Source organism: Scylla paramamosain, chromosome 18, assembly GCF_035594125.1.
Source record: "Scylla paramamosain isolate STU-SP2022 chromosome 18, ASM3559412v1, whole genome shotgun sequence".
In the NCBI taxonomy this organism is placed as follows: Eukaryota; Metazoa; Arthropoda; class Malacostraca; order Decapoda; family Portunidae; genus Scylla; species Scylla paramamosain.
The window spans coordinates 22,752,150-22,766,480 of NC_087168.1; the positions used below are offsets into that span (position 1 = coordinate 22,752,150).

The following is a 14,331-nucleotide window of genomic DNA, read 5'->3' on the forward strand; positions in this document are numbered from 1 at the left end:
AGGAGAATCACCATTACTTGTCATGGTTTAGCCTTCGGTTCTTCTCTACACATGCACAAATAGAATAAGGAATTACATATACTAGAAGGTTTATCATACACGAACACTGTAAGGAAGATAATTACCTTTTTTTTTTCCATATACAGCCAAGGGTTTTTCTGTATGCATGCAGAAATACAGATTAAGAAGCAGCACATCTATAGAAACACATTATTTCGTGTTTTCTTTATTCACACATGCGAAAAGACATACAGCCATGCACTGGGGGAAAAAAAATTACCTTTATCCATCATATATTACCAAGGGTTGTTTTATATTCATGGACAGGTAAAGAGTAAGGAACAGCACCTGCAAGAAGGTTCATCATCTTTGCTGTTTATTCATACATGCAGACAGATACACACGCACAATGCACCAGGACTTTTGCAGCACAACTATTACGTATGAATAAAACATGTCTCGTATACCTGCCACTTACAACGGCCACAGTCACGGCAGGTATACAGTAACTCTTTGGCTACTCAGACTTAATGAAATGTGCGTGTTGGGAGCGTGAAATCAACACTAAGAGGAGGTAATGGGATGCCTCGGAGCTTAACACATTAGTTCTTTGGTCTGCTGTGGATGCTCTAAGTTAATAAATGTTTTGATGGAAGTTTAATCATTTCAATAGTAATGGAGTTAATGGGATGACTCAGAGTTCTTAGTGCATTAACGTTTTGGTTAGTCATGGATGAGGTAAGTTAATTCAATGTTTTTGGTGCAAGTGTAGAGTATTATTTCAATATACACCATTGACAGTAAAAGAAGTAATGGATTCAGTGGGGGTAGTTCATAGCTCATGTACATTAACGTTCTGGCCGACCATAGACTCACGTAATGAAATGTTTTGAGACAAGTTCACAGCATAAGTTAGATGGACACCGTGACAGGAGGATAATGATGATGATGACTGATGATGATGAACTGGTGATGATAGGCGCTGGTGGCTCAGTGATGCTGTGCTCGCTTCACGGCTTAAACGTCACCAGTTCGATCCTCACTCACGGCAATTTCTCAGTGGGAGAGGTAGCGCTAATGTAATCCATGCTGACGCCATATGGAAGCTGCAAAGAAACTATAACTCAATTTTCAGAGATAGGTTAGGTTAGGTTATACTAGATTTGGTCAGGTTATGCTAGGTTAGGTTAGGTTAGGTTAGGTTGGGGCATTTTAAGTTAGCTATGGTTAAGCTAGGTTAGGTTAGGTTAGGTTAGGTTAGGTTAGTTAGGTTAGGTTAGGTTAGGTTAGGTTAGGTTAGGTTTGGTTAGGTTAGGTTTAGTGATGTTAATGATGATTCTTTTTTATGTATGTAAGAGGGTCACAGGCCAAGGGCAACATAATATCTATATATAAAATGCCCACTGATGATGAAATTCTCCGTACACAAGATATCATGACCCCGGACAAAGAGGAAATGACACACATGGCTATTACCGTCACGCTCAGGGGCCTCTGCGTGTCCCGGCAGGAGCATTACCGGTGCAGGGGAGGGAAGGACGCGCTGCCACCACCTTCATCAACTACCCCGCCAGTCACCTGTATTACTGCCATTACTACCATTACTATCATTACATCCATTAGTTCTGTTACTTACATTACTTCTATTACCGTACACAACGCGGCGATATGAAGGCGTTGCGTGAGATGAATGGAATGAATAGTTACAGAAATAGTTATAGGAATTCTATTACTGTTTTGCTACGATTAGAGCCAAAATTACCATTATTTCCATTACCTTGCATGATAGATGACATGAATGTGTTGCAGGGAACGAGAGATGGGATGAAGAGTTACGGAAATAGACAGTTAGAAAAATTATATCTATGCTGTTACTATACGCAGGAAGTAAACGACTGTCACTACACTATAAAAAAAAAAAAAAACAGTAACAGAAATTCAACTAACACGAAGACTTTTCACGCAACACTCGGGACAGGTAACCCAATCTGAGGCTTCAAAAGTGACGATGAATGACAAAGCACACGAGTAAATTAATAAAATGAATAAGGGAATGGACTGTATAATCCCTCTTACCTGCCTACCTGCCTTCAACCCCCGACCCGCGACCCCACATCCCTGGATCAGCCCCCCTTACCACCCACACACCGCCCCCGCCCAGCCTCCGCCCCCTCAGCCACACCAGAAGCTCACCAGGACCCCTTTCGTTGTCATGGCGACGCCCAGCTGGACTCACCATCCCCTCAGTGACCATGCACGTTAAATATTTAATCCTATACCCGAAAGCTGACCATATCCATCTAGCTGACTTCTTCCCATCTCTTCCCCTTCTCTTCCCCTTCCTTTCCCCTTCTCTTCTTCTTCCCTTCCCCTTCCATTCTTCTTATCCTCTCCTTCTCTTTCTTTTTCCTCGTTCTTTATTCTTCCATGTCTCTTCCTCTCCTCTTCCCCTTCTTTTTCCTCTCCTCTTCACCTTCTCTTCCTCTTATTTTCTACTTCTATTCCACTTTTCTTTCCCTTCTCCTCCTCTTATTTTTCCTTATTTTTTTCCTATTTTCATTCTCTTCCACTTCTCTTTCCCTTCTCCTTCCCCTTCTCCTTCCATTTCTCTCCGTTTTCTTTTTTTTCATTTTCTTTATTCGGACTTGATACAATAACTTAAACATGTAGGAATAAAGTGCCAAGGACTATTCTCTTCCTCTTATCTTCTCCTTCCTTTCCCCTTCTTTTCCCCTTTCTTCTTCCTCACCCGCCCATCTTCCGCCATACGCTTGCCCCTTCATCCTCTCCTCCAGTAATGGTGACAGTTTCCTACAGCTACAGGCAAATTAAGCACGTGTTTTCTAAGGTTCTGTATGTTAAAAGTTAGTCTCGATAGCACTGTGATCCTCTACAGGTGGTTCCTCCGTGTGTGTGTGTGTGTGTGTGTGTGTGTGTGTGTGTGTGTGTGTGTGTGTGTGTGTGTGTCCCGTAAAAATGCCAAGTAAGGAAAATAAAATCCAAAGGCAGGAGGGAGAGGAAAAAGGAAGAGAGGAAATAAAGGAAGGAAGGGAGGAAGGAAAAGAGAGAAAAAAAAATATAAATAGATTAAAAATGGAGAGACGAGAGGAAGGACGGTTAAAAAAAAAACAAGGAAATAAGGCAGGAAGGAAAGAGGGAAAGAGAAAGAAAGACGAAAGATAATAAAAAAAAAGGAGAAACGAGACGGAGGGAAAAGAGGGAGGGAGGACAAGGTAAGACGGAAGGAAGAGGAGAGGAAGGAAGAGTGGAGAGAGGAGGTCAGGTAGTGGAGGAAGGTAAGGAGGAGAGGAAAGGAAAGGACAAGAAAAGACCTACGACTGGACACAAGATATTTTGACAGTAAATTTCCGTTTTCCACTTGGCTGCCTGTCCATGTTAGGTCGACCAGCGGGGAGGTCTTGTATTTCCAGCCATTCAGTTCACACGCGGACACTCCCAGACACCCAGGAACAAAATAAGAGCTTCAAATAAACAGTTCTTGTCGGTATAAGAGACAAAAAGAGAGAAGGAAAGGGAGAAAGAGGGTGTGTGTGTGTGCGCCTGTGCGTGAGTGTCTGCATGTCCGCTGTCTGTCTGCCTCGTCTGGGAATCTGGAAAAGTGCAGCAGGATGGAGGAGGGAAGGGAAGGGAGACTTGTATGAATAAACCATCAACACACACACACACACACACACACACACACACACACACACATGCACACACAGACACAAGGCCTTCCCTCATCCATACATAAGCACATCCACGCCACGTCACCTTCCTAATGCATATAAAACTTTCACCACCTCCTCACTACCTCTGCTACTTCTCGCGCCGCCTCGGGAACCACACCTCAGCCTCACACCTCAAATGGTCCGCACCTGACGCGACTCGGGCGAAAATAAATCATGTCTGGCTTCCCTCAGGACACGAGACACCAGTGGTCGGCAGTAAATATTAGATGGTCATTACTCTTGTGTCCGTCTGTCTGTGTGTCTGTGGGTATCTGTCTATATATCATTTGTATGTATTAGATTATTAGTATTTCTGTCTGTATGTCTGTTTCCTTACAAGTATAGCCCCTGTCCACCTAGTAGTGAGTAGATATGGGATGTAAGTCGAGAAGTTGTTGGTCGGTATGAGCTCTGACCTCTTTCCAGAAGGGGACGGCCGGCTGTCTCGAGAGAGAGTCCAGCAGCAGACTGTACAGAGAATACAGACAAAGCCATGTTCTAGAGATACAATAAATAAATACAAGACATAATCAGAAAGGCAGGGACTGTTTGGGATGCTGTTCTTGCATTATTAAGCGAGGGAAGGGACAACAGAGAGAACCTCCTCCTCCTCCTCCTCCTCCTCCTCCTCCTCCTCCTCCTCCTCCTCCTCCTCCTCCTCCTCCTCTTCTTCCTCCTCCTCCTACTACTACTCCTACTGCTTCTCATCCATCTTCTCCTCCACTTCTTTTTTCTTTCTTCTCCTCCTCCTCCTCCTCCTCTTCTTCCTCCTCGTCACGTTTCCGTTCTTCCCCAGTCCCCGTCTCCTTTTAATGATAATATATTGAAGAAAGTAAATTGAGTAAAGTAAGTTGAATTGAGTGGATAAGTAAATTTTTTTCTGTCCCTTTGTGTTTTTTTACTTGGTTTATTTATTTTCACTTGTTTCTTTCTTTATTTCCTATTTTCTTATTTGTTATTTTCTTTTATTTTCTCTTTTCCTCTTTCTTTGTTGTTATTTCTTCTTTTCTCTTTCTTATTTCTTTATCTTTTCGTTCTCCCTCTTCCATTTCTTGTATTCTGCTTCGTTTTTTTTATCTCTCTCCCTCTCTCTCTCTCTCTCTCTCTCTCTCTCTCTCTCTCTCTCTCTCTCTCTCTCTCTCTCTCTCTCTCTCTCTCTCTCTCTCTCTCTCTCTATCTCTATCTCTCTCACGTCCTTCTCCCAAAGGATGTACAAATATATCAAAAGTTCATAAATATCAGACGAATATTACATTTTTGTCCGTACCTCCTCCTCCTCCTCCTCCTCCTCCTCCTCCTCCTCCTCCTCCTCCTCCTCGTCCTCTTCCTAAAGATCACAGTATAATATATGAAGGGAACAGAATAATGTAAAAAAAAAAAAAAGAATGCATCAACATTAAGAAAAAAAAATCTTCAGAGCCTGTGACAAAAAAAAAAAAGAAAAAAAGAGTGAAAAAGGGGAGAGAACGAACGAACATGTGCAAGAATTTGAGACTTTGTTTTACTGACGCAGCAAAATAAATAAAAGAACAAAATGAAAAGGGAATAAAAGAAAGATGAAAGAATACACACTTTTTTTTTCTCTATACAATATTGAACAAAAAGATGAAGGAAACGAAAACGGAAAGGGAGAGAGAGAGAGAGAGAGAGAGAGAGAGAGAGAGAGAGAGAGAGAGAGAGAGAGAGAGAGAGAGAGAGAGAGAGAGAGAGAGAGAGAGAGAGAGAGAACACAAACCCTGACATTACGTATATATATGGACGTCTGTGTGTGTGTGTGTGTGTGTGTGTGTGTGTGTGTGTGTGTGTGTGTGTGTGTGTGTGTGTGCGCGAAGTCGTTCTAATCACATTTTCTTTAAACAAATTGGGCTGAGTTCAATGGCTGTGAAATAAATGCTTTTAGAGAGAGAGAGAGAGAGAGAGAGAGAGAGAGAGAGAGAGAGAGAGAGAGAGAGAGAGAGAGAGAGAGAGAGAGAGAGAGAGAGAGAGAGAGAGAGAGAGAGAGAGAGAGAATACACTATAACAAGATTACCTAAAAAAAGAAAAAAAAGGAGCAAAAAGATTAACATAATGAGATGCAGAATTATATATGTTAATGGCCACAGTAAATTTATGTACGTAAAGTCCCGTACTAATTACAACTCAACGTTATTAGATTAGGCTTTACAAGATGAGATGAGGTTAGGTTAGGTTACGTTACGTTAAATAGGGTGAAGTTAGGTTAGGTTAGGTTAAGTTAGGTTAGGTTAGGTTAGGTTAGGTTAGGTTAGGTTAGGTTAGGTTAGGTGTGGTAAGGTAAGGTTAGATTAGGTTAGGTTAGATTAGGTTAGGTTAAGTGAGGTGAGGTTAGGTTAGGTTAGGTTAGGTCCAGTTAGGTTAGGTTAGGTTAGGTTAGGTTAGGTTAGGTTCAGTTAGGTTAAGTGAGGTGAGGTTAGGTTAGGTTAGGTTAGGTTCAGTTAGGTTAGGTTAGGTTAGGTTAGGTTAGGTTAGGTTCAGTTAGGTTAGGTTAGGTTAGGTTAGGTTCAGTTAGGTTAGGTTAGGTTAGGTTAGGTTAGGTTCAGTTAGGTTAGGTTAGGTTAGGTTAGGTTAGGTTCAGTTAGGTTAGGTTAGGTTAGGTTATACTAGATCAGGTTATGTTATGTTATGTTATGTTGGGTTAGTTTAGGTTAGTTTAGGTTACATTAGGTTAGGGTAAGTTAGCTTAGGTTAGATAAGATTAGGTTAGCTTAGAATAGGTTATACTAGATTTGGTTAGGTTAGGTTAGGTTAGGCTAGGTTAGGTTAGGTTAGGTTAGGTTAGGTTAGGTTAGGCTAGGTTAGGTATGGTTTTGGTTAGGTATGTCACATTTGGTTAGGTTAGATAAAATTAGCTAAGATTAGAGTAGATTAGATTAAGTTTCCTTCTGTTAGGTTAAATTAAGAACGACTAGCTTAGGTCAAGTTTTGTTATTCACTGACAGATTAGGTTAGGTAAGATTAGGTATGATTAGGTATGATTAGGTTAGGTTAGGTTAGCTTAGACAAGGCTAGCAAGGTTAGACTACATTAGATTCATGTAGGTTAGGTCAGGTAAGATTAGGCTATGATTAGGTTAGGTAAGATTAGGCAAGGTATGGCAATGTAACATTAGATGAGAGTAAGTTAAGTAAGATGACGCTAGTGAGTTTAGATAAAGTGCAGCTCAACCAGACGAGAGTGAAAGCTGGTGATGAAAACTGAAACGCAACGAGACAAGACCTTCTGGAAACTCTGCAAGGTTATGTTCCACTTCTGAAATTAAATTGTCGGGGCATTCCGCAGATGACGTCCAGAGGTGGTGGTGGAGACGGAGACACAATGAGATGAAAGTTACTGAAGGTGGATCAAGGCTGTGTTCCACTTTTGAAATTAAACTGTCAGGGAGTCAAAGAGTCATAACATTGGCAGCGGAGAAAGTGTTGAGGGGAGGGAACATGGGAGAGAGAGAGAGAGAGAGAGAGAGAGAGAGAGAGAGAGTGGGGGGGACATACAAAAACAAAAACAGAAAACGAAAAAGTGAAGCTAAAAAATAAAAAAATAAAAAAATTTAATAAGCAGAAGCAAACTTACTCATCACACACACACACACACACACACACACACACACACACACACACACACACACACACACACACAGGTAGCGAGAAGCCTTCCCCTTTCCTGTCCTCCATACCTTATACTTGTCATACTCAAGCTTACACAAAAATATTTCCGTAAGTATCAAAAAATCAGGCGGTCTTATGATTCTTCCTTTGTGTTCTCTATTGTTTCCATCTCTCCATCTCTTCTTCTCTTTCTCCACATTCTCCCTGGGTCGCCACCTCTCATCTATTCATTATCTCTGTCTTTCCTTTGTTTGTTTGTTTTTTTTTTTCTTTGAGCTTCTAAATCATCCTCGTACGAAGAAAAGAATAGGTGGCGTGATTGTTGTTTCTCCTTTGTGTTCCTTTGCGTTTGTGTGTTGGCGGGGAGGGTGAGAGGGAGTGTGCAGGAAATTCTTAGCTCACAACTCTCACTTCTCACTTGTCTTCTCTCCGCAACATTTCTTCTCCCTTTGCTTCATTTCTCTTCCAAACACCACACACGTTCCTCCAGGCCGCAACTTTCCCTCCAGCACCGCCTCCTCCCTGCCAGCCATTTCTCTCCAACGTCCATGCTTTATCTCTCCAAGCAAACACCACCACCATCACCACCGCCACCACCACCACCACCACTTCCTCCTCCTCCTCCTCCTCCTCAGGGAAGAGCTTTCCTCCATTAGCCACACTTGTCTCCACTAGCCACACTCTTCCCTCCAATTCCCTCTCTCTAAAGGAAAATTTTCCCACCCCTGTGGTTCTTCCTCCTCTTTCGGGCACAATTTTCCTCCAAGGGTTCCATTTTTCCTCTACTTTCCTCCAGTGGTCGTACGTTTCTCTCCATTAGTTACAGTGGTGAGCAGGTAAAGTTTCCTCCCGTCAGGTGAGTCGTTTGTTGCTGAGAAGGTCATTCTGCTTCTCACTTCATCAGTTACCTTTGTGTGTGTGTGTGTGTGTGTGTGTGTGTGTGTGTGTGTGTGTGTGTGTATTTTTAGTCAGTCCATAATGGAAACTGAATAAATAAAAATAGTGGTTATCATTCCTAACACGGATTATTACCACCACCACCTCCACCACCACCACCACCACCACCACCACCACAGCCACGGCCACAGCTCACAAAGACACGCAGTTTTCCTATATTTAGAACACTCAAGTCCTCCATAAAAGCAAGAAGAAAATAAAAAAAAAACAATTAGAAAAAAAAAAGATTCCTCGTATATTCTTCCGTCCAGCAACAACAACAAGATGTGTCAGCGAAATTAAAATGTATCCAGTCCAAACACTGCAATTATTCTGTCATTTAATCTGAGAAAGAGGGCTTTGTTCGCTCGTTGGCCTCACACACACACACACACACACACACACAGACGTATTAGCGTGTTTGACCTTTACAGACTGTCGTGATGTAGTCTCATTTGCGTCATTAAGAGAAGGGAAGGCTGGGGAGGAGAAGGAGAAGGGAGGAAGAAAGGGGAAGGGGTAGCGAGCCTTGTCTCTGCTGGTGGTGACGTCTGAGGAGAAGGGAAGGGACGAAGAGGGGGAGGGGAGGGCTGTCTGCTGAGGGATGGGGACGCGGGGGGGGGGGATAATTGTCTGATGGCGGGAGAGGAAAAGGTTGAGACATGCCCTAGGGAGGAGGAGGAGGAGGAGGAGGAGGAGGAGGAGGAGGAGGAGTGAAACAAAGAAAAACATAAGCAGTAGATTCATTGGCCACGTGAACCTGCTCGTGCTAATCTAAAGTAAGGAATGCAATATATTAAAGCAGGAGAGGAGGACAAGGGCAGGAAGAGGAAGGAATAGCTACAGCAGGAGAGGCAGCCAGGAACACAAGCAGGAGGAACATAATCTTTCAACTTTCACTTCCTTCCATCACTCCCAGCTCAAAGCCCCACAACTTTGCTTCAGACACCCAGCCTCAGACCACCCCACATGGAAACAGCCGCCATATCACAGCAGAATTCACGTCATCAACTTCATAACCTTGATCATTGCGCCTCAGTCATTACTAAAAAAGGTAATTACACGGTGTTTCGAATTCTCTCTCTCTATATATATTTTTTTTTTGTAAATGTGTGCTGTTTTTACCTCCATGGAAGATATAGTATGTTAGGTTGGTATGAAGATTTTGAGGGTTAGAAAATGTACAAGATGGAAATGTATAAGTGGAAATAGGTAGATATGTTTCATACAAGGACTGCCACGTGTAGGTCTAACAGGTTCTTTTTATTTTCTTATTTTCTTACGTTCTTGTGTTCTTATAATGGCGAGTGAGGAGAATAAAGGATTTCATAACAAGATACTACCTATGTCCTATTTTGTGTTTCCTTTCTATAAACGTGTTATTTTTCCCTCCACGGATGACACACTAAGTTAATCTGAGTGGATATGTTGGGGGTTAGGAAATACATAATGGAGAGCGACAGGGGTGAGAGCTTTCATAACAAGATATTGCTCCCGCCAGACAATTCAATGCTTCCCAAAGTGCCGGTATTTCCAAGCAGTCTCCGGGTCAGTCAGCCACCACCACCACCGCCACCACCACCACTTATATTAAGCCTTACACGACAAATATTTATTTATATACGTGTGACTTCACTCTGCACTTGACAGCCTGTGATTTTTTATGCTGCATTCATTTATTTTTTCATGTTTTTTTTTCGCTTTAGTTCTTAAAAATGCTGATCTGAAAAAAAAAAAAGATGTTGAAAAAAAAAAGATATGCTCGTATATAGATAAAATATATATATGAAGACTGGAGGTTTTACGTTTAAATTGAATACTTGACGAGAGCATTTTCGCTCGAGTATTTACCATTTATTTTTTTCTATCTGTCTGTAATAACATTGAATCTCGTGTTTTGAATACTAAATTAACATAAATTTCCCCTTTTAATTTATGCACATATACTCTTTGCACACACACACACCACACCACACCACACCACAACACAGCACACCACACTTTCACCGATACAATTCAATAACCAATCACTCTTACTGAAAAAAAAGAAGAAGCAAGAGCGCTACCTCCCAAGTAAACACACTACGACGAGACAACGAGACAACTTGACGGAATCAACGAACAAGACGCATCAAGACTCCAGTGACTAGTGATGAAGAAAATTCCTGTCCCTTTAACCACCACTACGCCCTACGCACCTTGCACATTATTCCACACACACACACACACACACATACACACACGCACACACCCGCAGAACGCCTCACTACACGATACAATCATTCAAACCGACTAATAATGCTGCTAGTGTAAATTGGGAGTCATGAAAAAACAAGACAAGTAAAAAAATTCAAACCAGATGATCAACTAACAGTATTGGCTTGTGACGACAGGGAGGGAAGGATGCAGGGAGGGATGGAGAGAGTGAAGGAAGGAATGAGGGAAGGGAATCGGATGGAAAGAGTGTAGGAACGAGGGAGGAAAGGATGTAAGGAGGTAAACAGAGTAGGAGGAATGAAATGTAGATAAGTAGGGAATGAAAGAGGGTAGGGAGGATACAAGGTAGTAAATATGCTGGTTAACATGGAGGGAAGAAATGCAGATGGAAAAAAAAGGAGGGAAGGACGAAGGAAGGAAGGGAAAGACATAATAATAAATAACGAGGGTAGCAGGAATGAAAAGAAGAAAGGAGGTAGCGAATGAGGGACGGTAAGAAGGAAACGAGAGATGGAGGGAATAAAGGCAGGAGAGAAAAGAAAGGGAAAAAAGAAGAAAGGAAAAAAGGAAAGAGGAAGGATCTAGCTTTAGCAATACTTGTGCAATTCCATTTTCTTTTTTTTTTCTTCCCTTTTTTCTCAGAGTTGTAATCGAAAAATACCAGGAAGACTTTGTAAAAGCACCCTCCCCCCCACCTGATTTAGAACCCAAGGGGGCGGTGGTGGTGGCAGGGGGGCCTAGCTCAGGGGTCAGTGGCCTGTTATCAGCGGCCTAGCTAAGTCACCCCACCTCCCTCCCAGTGCCCGTTTTCTTTTAGCTTTTTCTGGCTTTCCCTCCCAGTCAGTATCGGGAGTCAATTTCTTTACAGTTTATGGCAAGGCGATACGTGAATGCTGATGATGATGATGATGATGATGGTGGTGGTGGTGGTGGTGGTGGTGGTGGTGGTGGTGGTAGTGATGTTTGTTGTGTTTATTCTTTCCAGCAAGATTTGTCACGTACAAGACTACGGTGCAAGCCTGCCGCGTTTCATTAGGTGACTTTGGGGGAGGTGTTGTATGTGTTCTGTCTTCTAGTTATGATTGTAGTTACAGTAGTAGAGTAACATAGAGGCACCAACAGTAGTAGTAGTAGTAGTAGTAGTAGTAGTAGTAGTAGTAGTAGTAGTAGTAGTAGTAGTAGGAGGAGGAGGAGGAGGAGGAGGAGGAGGAGGAGGAGGAGGAGGCGGAGTAATAGCAGAAATGGAATTAGTAATATTAAAAGCATCACCAACACACAGTCACCACTACCAACATCACCACCACCACCACCACAACTACAACCACCAACACAACCACCACCACCACCACCACGACCACCTCTCCAAAACAAGACATCGACCAGGACCGGAGCTGCGTCACATCCATTTCCCGTGTAACACCCTCCTTGCTACCTTGGCATCATCACTCCCCCCACGTGCTTATCCGGAGACCCCATCGCCTCTATCACCGTAAAGCCCCTCACACATCACCCTAGAGAGATCCTTAGAAAGATCCTTAGAGATCCTTCACAAATACGATCCGTCAGTCAGCTACAACGGCTTCCTTCAACTCCGCAGAGACGTCGAGAGACAGGGCGGAAGGAGGGTCACGCGGGTGTCTCAGGAATGGGTCATAAGTCCGTGAGAATGCTCGGTTCAATGTTCTCAGTGAATCTAAGGCGTGGTATTGAGATGTGCCGCTCCTGCATCCCAGTGACATTGCCCGCCCGAGTGCCAGAGAGCAGAATAAGACGGAGGAAGTGAAGGAAGAGAAGTAGAAACAGGGAGGAAGGACGAAGATAAGTAAAAGATGAGTGGAAACAAAGTACGAGTACAAATGAGTAAAAATAGAAATGGAAGGACGAAAATGGGTGGAAATAGAAGAACAAAGGACAAAAGACGAGTAGAAAGACGACGGCAAGAGGAAAAATACATCTACCGCGGCAAAGGACACTGTGAGGAAGAGATGAACTCGATAAGAGGAAGGAAACTGATACCAGGAAGAAAACGGGGAAGAAGAGGAGGGAGAGGAAGGGGAAAGGCATTCACCCCGCGCTATGGAGAAGACGGGGAAGGAAAGATGAAATAAGGATGTGTGGAGGAGGAGCAGGAAGGGAAGGAGGATCAGAATATGTAGAAAATGGAAGAGGAGAGTAAAGAAAAAGAAGAAGAATATAAAAGCAAAAGGATAACGAAGAGTGAGGCAAGACGAAAGATGGAATTGACAAAGACGAAGACGAGAAGTGATCGAGGAGGAGGAAGAAGAAGAAGAAGAGGAAGAATATAGACGTCCTGCAGGAAAAGAAAGACGGAGTAAGGCAGGAGGACACAGTATCCATCACTAAAGCACATATTTGTAAGCCGACTCCTCTCTCCATCAATCCTCGGAAGCCCAAGGGAACACAAAGGAGGAGCAAACAGCATCCGACTTACTGTACCTTGATTGCGAAGAGAGAGAAAGAGGTAGGTAGAAAGAGATGAGCCATGTATAACCACCATTACCACCACCATTACCACAAGCATCACCATTACTACGAACGACACTACACTCCCCTTCCTCCCCCTCTCTCTCTCTCTCTCTTTCTCTCTCCCACTTCTCTCACACACACATTTCCTCCAGCTATTGTTTTCCCTTCCCATTACCAACCATTAATTCTCTCTCCCTCTCCCCCTCCTTCCTTCCCTCAACCTTCCTCACCCCTGACCGTCTTCGCTTACCTCCTCTTCCTCTGCCTCTCCTCTTCCTTCCTTCCCACGCAGTACTAAACTCAAGGCAAAAGATACGTTCGCTTACAGTTCCAATTTGCCACGACTGCCCGTCACGCCACAATTCCCGCGCCCCTTGTCTGAATCCCGGACTGCACCACGAAGGAAAACAAAGAAGGAACAAACACCAGTAGCTCTGTTTTATGGTTTGTGAGCTTACGTATGTTAATGTAGCTTAGTAAGAAATATAAAATAGTAAAGGAGAAGGCTATATCCCCACCTATACTCTCTCTCTCTCTCTCTCTCTCTCTCTCTCTCTCTCTCTCTCTCTCTCTCTCTCTCTCTCTCTCTCTCTCTCTCTCTCTCTCTCTCTCTCTCTCTCTAGCCATCCGGTGATGAAAAAAAATATATACTTAAGTAAAAGTAAGTAGTTTTATAAGAGGGACAGTGAAGAGTGAGGGAAGGGAGAGAGGAAGGAAGGGAGGAAGTGAAGGAGGGAAGGAGGAGGGTAGAATGAAGTGAGAAAAGAATAGTGGAGGTGAAATACAGGAGAGGAGAGAACATTTTCCGGCTGAAGGAGTTACAAGTGGCCAGTGGCAGCCTTATTAAGTCCCGTGTGTGTGTGTGTGTGTGTGTGTGTGTGTGATAGTGGCGGTAGTAGTGGTAGAGGTGGGTGTAGTATTAGTAGTACTAGTATTAGTAGTAGCAGTAGTAGTAGTAGTAGTAGTAGTAGTAGTAGTAGTAGTAGTAGTAGTAGTAGTAGTAAGAGTAGTAATAGTAAGGAGGAAGAGGAGAAGAACAAAAAGGAGGATAAAGAAGAAAAACAGAAGGAGAAGGAGGAGGAGGAGGAGGAGGAGGAAGAGGAGGAGGAGGAGGAGGCGTAGCAGTAGCATGAGGAGGAAATAACATACACAAAAAGAAATAAATCACTATAACTGATTATAATAAATATTTATGTATGTGTCCATCTATCTGTCAGTCTGTTTACCTGTACCTCTCTCTCTCTCTCTCTCTCTTTTTTTCTCTCTCTCTCTCTCTCTCTCTCATCTCTCTCTCTCTCTCTCTCTCTCTCTCTCTCTCTCTCTCTCTCTCTCTCTCTCTC

The 14,331-nt window shown here is 43.1% G+C and overlaps 2 protein-coding genes across 5 annotated transcripts in view; one reads left to right on the forward strand and one right to left on the reverse strand.

Annotated features, from left to right (window-relative positions):
* Positions 1 to 14,331, reverse strand: part of LOC135109312 (pseudouridine-5'-phosphate glycosidase-like) — an 87,140-nt gene that overhangs the window by 7,417 nt on the left and 65,392 nt on the right. The window contains exon 11 of one of the 4 annotated variants that reach the window (XM_064020649.1): positions 224 to 1,106. The exons of 1 other annotated variant lie outside the window; for it this stretch is intronic. In XM_064020649.1, coding sequence (XP_063876719.1) covers positions 1,044 to 1,106 — 63 coding nt within the window. In that variant the 3' untranslated portion in view covers positions 224 to 1,043. Of the gene's footprint in view, positions 1 to 223; positions 1,107 to 14,331 lie in introns of those variants that run through there. 2 more of the 4 variants (XM_064020646.1, XM_064020648.1) reach the window with 2 other exon arrangements.
* The window catches only part of LOC135109314 (leukocyte antigen CD37-like), a 68,043-nt gene that overhangs the window by 2,139 nt on the left and 51,573 nt on the right, over positions 1 to 14,331 (forward strand). The window lies entirely within an intron of this gene.